The sequence below is a fragment of the Podospora anserina genome, chromosome 4, assembly GCF_000226545.1.
Source record: "Podospora anserina S mat+ genomic DNA chromosome 4, supercontig 4".
Classification (NCBI taxonomy): Eukaryota; Fungi; Ascomycota; class Sordariomycetes; order Sordariales; family Podosporaceae; genus Podospora; species Podospora anserina.
The window spans coordinates 972,101-977,450 of NW_001914850.1; the positions used below are offsets into that span (position 1 = coordinate 972,101).

General features: G+C 53.0%; 2 protein-coding genes across 2 annotated transcripts; both read left to right on the top strand.

Annotated features, from left to right (window-relative positions):
- Positions 1-2,866: 2,866 nt before the first annotated feature.
- PODANS_4_8080 (uncharacterized protein) lies at positions 2,867-3,244 on the top strand (the record flags this gene model as incomplete). Its single annotated transcript, XM_001905986.1, has 1 exon — positions 2,867-3,244. The coding sequence occupies one exon, from the start codon at positions 2,867-2,869 to the stop codon at positions 3,242-3,244; it is 378 nt and encodes a 125-aa protein (XP_001906021.1).
- Positions 3,245-3,604: 360 nt separating this feature from the next.
- On the top strand, positions 3,605-5,322 carry PODANS_4_8070 (uncharacterized protein; the record flags this gene model as incomplete). Its single annotated transcript, XM_001905987.1, has 2 exons — positions 3,605-4,558; positions 4,594-5,322. The coding sequence occupies 2 exons, from the start codon at positions 3,605-3,607 to the stop codon at positions 5,320-5,322; spliced, it is 1,683 nt and encodes a 560-aa protein (XP_001906022.1).
- Positions 5,323-5,350: the final 28 nt, after the last annotated feature.

Genomic DNA, 5,350 nt, shown 5'->3' on the forward strand with positions numbered 1-5,350 from the left:
AAAAAACCCCCCCCCCCCCCCCCGAGAAAGGAGGAGAGACCGCCGCCCGCCACCCCCCCCCCCCACCCGCCCAAAGCCCCCCCGCCCCGCCACCAGGGCGCCCCCCCCCGACGAGATCGCCGGGGGGGGGAGGGGGGAGGGTGTGTGGGGATGGAGGGATGGATAGAGGGGCCCAGCGGAATGATGATGATGAGTGGGAAGGGAAGGGTGGCACATGGCATATCGAATGCTCGTCAATTTTCTTTCACACCACATCGGATTGTTGTTCATCCAATTGTTTTCTAGAGATTCCGGCAGGCAACATGGCGGTGTCAAAGTTTTTGGAGGGGATTGTGACATGATGTTCTGTGGGGGAAGACTGATGATGATGATGATAGAGACGGGACTGACAGCAAATGCTTGACGAACAGAACTACGCAGACAACAAATGGAACACCACAACGAAAAAGAGTCGGATGGTAACACCAGCCTCGTCAAATCAGCAATAATCGGCAGAGGGCCATGCCATCCAAGAAATCCCCAAGCGTTTGCCAAGTTGGTTTCATGACCGCCTTTTCCGATTCAAAACTGGTGTGGTGTCGGTGTCGTGTGTGTCGTGCATTTGGCTGCGACAGCAGCACAAGTCGGCATTTTTATTTTGTTTTTGTTTTTCTGGAGGAGAGAGCGCGAGTGACTGACTCGAACCATTACGTTACAAGTATTCCCAAACGGGCGGACAGCAGCAGGGGGCCCCGCAGCTACATGCGGAAGACATTCCAGGTTCCGGCGCCGGGCAGTCATCAGGCCCGGCTCTTTTTCGATCTGGGCTTACCGTTGGCCGCCCCACAGCCGGCTGCAGCGAGTGTTTTTCCCCAGGGGTACGTACACACGCGACCGTTATCGCCGGCTTACAATTATGTTTCTCGCAATTGAATCTCGGAGAGGGGGCCTGTGATAAGGCTGTTTGTTTCGTTTCGCTATCGGTTGGACATGCATATCATCAAACAGCCAGAGAACACAAGCACAAGCGACCACAGAAACGGGAATAGATGGGTGATGGACACACCTACACTATCACCCTACCTACCTACCTATCTACCACCTATTACAGGCGGCATCTACCTATCTCACGGGAAGCCCAGTCTTCAAAGGAGGGGGTGGGTGCTCTTCCCGTCGTACCCTGTAGTGTAGGTGTTAGTGAATGACGTTTCCATCACCAAGAACCGCCGCAGCGGATCCTGGTCCACAGAGGTCCATCGCTAATTCCAACTTGATCGTCTCCGAATGTCTGGGCACCAGTTCTGACAGTCCGCTTTCTGCGTTTCGTTACCTCACACATTCTGGGACATCTCGAGCTTCCATCTTGCTGCTGTCTGAGCCATTCCTTATTACCCATTGGCCTGGCTCCAGAACAGACCGCCCGTTCGTTGTTCCTTACATTCTCCATCAGTGGGGAAGACTCCAACGTCACAAGCAGCCACCACCACCACCACCACCACCATCACCACCATCACCACCATCACCACCATCACCACCATCACCACCAGCCCGGAAAAAACAAACAGCAACAACAACAACAACAACAACGAGAAAACCACAACGTTTTATTAATTACGACGTTCAAACTGGGACCCCTGCCCACATCACTTTCAAAACGGATTCCCACGCGTGTGTGTACGTTTGAACCATTCTTCGACGACTACGCAAATGACGCAGATAAGCCTGGCTTATCTCGCCCTAGTCTCGATCATCACCTAGATCCTCCCCTTACCCCCCCCCCCTTCTTATCCTTATCCCCCACATCAATTTGAAGACAACGCCACATCTCTGATATTCCTGCCTCATCTACAGGGCTAGGTGGCCGTGTTTTCTTTCTTTATCTTTCCCGGGACATCATCATTCACCACCGCATACATACGGACGGAAGTACTACTACACCACCAACCACCCCCATACCGAGGTGAACGTCGTCTGGGGACGAACGGGAACACGGAAAACCTTGGAATCGACTGGCGAGAGATAAGCTCACATATTCAACGGCTTTTTTCTTACATCGGGACGACTATTTTCGGTCATCAACACGCCCCCCTCCCCCCCCCCCCTCTGTGTTTACGGTACGCCCCTGTGTTGTGTCATGAACAGCAGCGGCAACAGCTCAACCAACCCACCCAAGTGCTTCTTTCTTGATAGAGAGATAGGGAAACTTTCCGAGTACCTATAGGCCCCCTGCGATAACTGTGCCGAAACCGAGCAGCAGGCAAGGCAAGGCAACCTTATCTACAAAGGCCCTGTTGTTCATTACACATCTCTTATCAGTTATCGACTTCGGCCCAACCACCAACCAGCAACACCTTTTACCAGCCTGCCTCTTTGAGAAACTGCTGACATAACGGTTTTCCTCGTTGGGGTGTGTGTGATTCCATCTCGTGACGACCACAGGCGTGGACCCTGTTCTCTCTCTCTCTCTCTCGGCTTAAGGAATTCGGTCAAAGCTCGATCGATCTGTTTGGTTCTCCACGCGGGGTGGTGACATACCGTCTGATCATCCTTTTCTGGGCTGAAGGATTTGAGGATAGGAAAGTGGAGTTGTGAATAGTGTGGTCTTTTCTCTGGGCCGCCGTCATTGACTGGATATTCCGCGGGGGAAAATACTGTCTTCTTGTCCATCCATCTCTCTGAGAGGCTGACAGCGGAAGGAGAGGTCATTTTCGTGCATATTCCAACCAGACACGGCTTGCGATACCACCACCCCCTCCCGTCCGTCTTTTTTCCTCGGAACTGTTGGAACACGCAGTTTTTGATTTTGGGGGCTGCCCGGACTTATTTTTTTTTTTTTTTGAACATTCGGGAGTTCCCGAACATAGACGTCCCTTTTTAACAAGCAGCCATGTCCACCTCGATCGCCGTCCCAAGGACGGCCCCCATAGCTATCGCGCCAAAACCCCCCGCGGCACGCTTCCCACCGAGTCGACAGGGCAGTGTGCACCACCACGGCCACAACTTTGACTCTTACGGGAGCGGGTTCAACTCGCCTGATTCGGGGTCGGTGCTGAGCTTGAACACGCCGCCGTGCGAGGCTTGCCGGAACAGGAGGAGTGAGTGCGTTATGGGTGAGGATACCGAGGAGCACTGCGTGGCTTGTCAGTATAGTGGGACCGAGTGCTCGTTGGTGGAGAGCAGTGGGAGTAGCAGCCCTTTGGGGGCGAGGAAGAGGAAGTTGAATGGAGGGGATGGGGCGGAGGAGGGGAGGAGTAAGAGGAGGTGAGACAGAACAATTTTTTTTTCTTTTTTTCCTTTTTTTTCTTTTTGCTGATGACAGGATGGGAGGGGTGGGGGGCCACGTTTTATGTGAATGGCTCTCTTCTTCTTCTTCTTCTTCTTCATCTTCTTCATCACATTCCTTTCTGTTTTCTTTTCTACTTCTTACCTACCTATGCCCACCCCCACCAAAGGCCAAGATAGGCCATCGAGATCTTGTGTCTCTAACAGGACTTACCTGACATGTTGATTGGTCAATAGTTCCCCAGGACGGTCTGATAACAGATCGCAGCGTCGGCGGCAGAACCAGCACCACCAGCAACCCAGCGTCTCGTGCACCACGACCAGCAGCTCCCTAATCGAAGACATGGCCAACTTTGGCGGGCCCACGCTGCTCAAGCGCACGTTGGGGCTGCAGGCGGATCGGTACTGCCAGTACATTGGGCCCACCACCGACTTTGAGCCCTCGCTCATCAACCTGTCATCATTCGACCCGCAAGATGAGAGTCTGCTCGCGAGGGGGACGTTGAGGAGGGTGAGCGACAACGACACGTTCTTGTTGCTGCCGGACAACAACACGCCGGGGTATGATCACATCGTCGAGGACGCGGACGAGATTGAGAACATTGTGGCGCCGCACGGGAGGAGGCTGATCGACCTCTACTTTCGGGTAGTGCACCCGGGCTTTCCCATCATTCAACGGAGTGTGTTTTATGAAAAGTATGAGAGGAGCCACCGCGAGTTTTCGCCGCCGTTGCTGGCGGCCGTGTATATCCTGGCCATCAACTGGTGGGAGCACGAGGAGGAGCTGGCGGGGTTGCCGAAGCCGAATGTGAGGGAGCTGGAAAGGTTGGTGAGGACCACGTTGGCGGATGCCATGTACAGGCCGAAGCTGTCGACGATACAGGCGGGGTTGCTGTTGAGCCAGAGGCCTGAGGGGGATCAGTGGGCGCCGACTGCGCAGCTTGTGGCGGTGGGACAGGAGCTGGGGTTGCATTTGGATTGCACGAACTGGAAGATTCCGCCTTGGGAGAGGGGGTTGAGGAAGAGGCTGGCTTGGGCTCTGTATTTGCAGGTTAGTGTTGTTGTTTTTTTTCTTTTTTTTTTCTTTTTTCTTTCTTTTTTTTCTTTTTTTTTTCTTTTTTCTTTCCTTTTTTTTTTTTCTTTTTTTCTTTTTTTTTCTTTTTTTCATTTTTCTTTCATTTTTTTCATTTTTTTTATTTTTTTTTATTTTTTTTTATTTTTTTTTAATTTTTTTTTTATTTTTTTTGCATTTTTTTTCTTTTTCTTATTCTTTTTCATTTTTTTTTATTCTCGTAGTGTATGACTTGTTTGATATTGACTTGTTGTGTCCAGGATAAATGGGGCGCCCTCGTCCACGGCCGACCTTCCCATATCTTTGCGTCCAACTGGGCCGTCCAGCCGCTCAATCCCAACGACTTTCCCGACATTGAATGCGACGAGACCGACGCCGAGGAACGGCTCGAGCTTGAGAGGGGTCGGGTCCTTTTCAGGCAAATGGTCCAGCTTTCCCAAATCCTGGCCGAAATCCTGGACACGTTTTACACTTTGCAGGCAACCTCTCAGATCGCCAACGCCGGCCCGCAGGGCACTCAGCTCGTCTTGTCCCTCGCCAAGCCCATCCAGCTCAAGCTCAAGGAGTGGTATTCCGCCCTCCCGGCCCTCGTCAGGATGGACTCGACCTTTCAGACCACACCCTCGTCCTCTTCGGGGAGCAGGTTCTCCCCGATCGGCTATCTGCACCTGGCCTACTTTGCAACCGAGATCACGCTCCACCGCCGCATCATCAGGTCCATGTCCGCCCTTCCGGAGGACAACAACCCCAACTCGCCGTCCATCGACCCTTACATCCAGCACATTTGCCGCTCGGCCGCCAAGGCCAGACTCATCTCCGCAATGGATTTCGTCAACCGGCTCACTCCGTCCCACCTGAGGGCGTTTTGGTACTTTGCCTCCAAGACAAACTTTGCGCTGATCGGGACGTTTGGGAGCCTGCTGTGGGGGACGAGCCCGGGGAGGGAGGAGGCGGAGTGGTATAGACGGCGTTGTAACACGGCCTTCTGATGACTATGACTTATCCTGGCTCGCTACA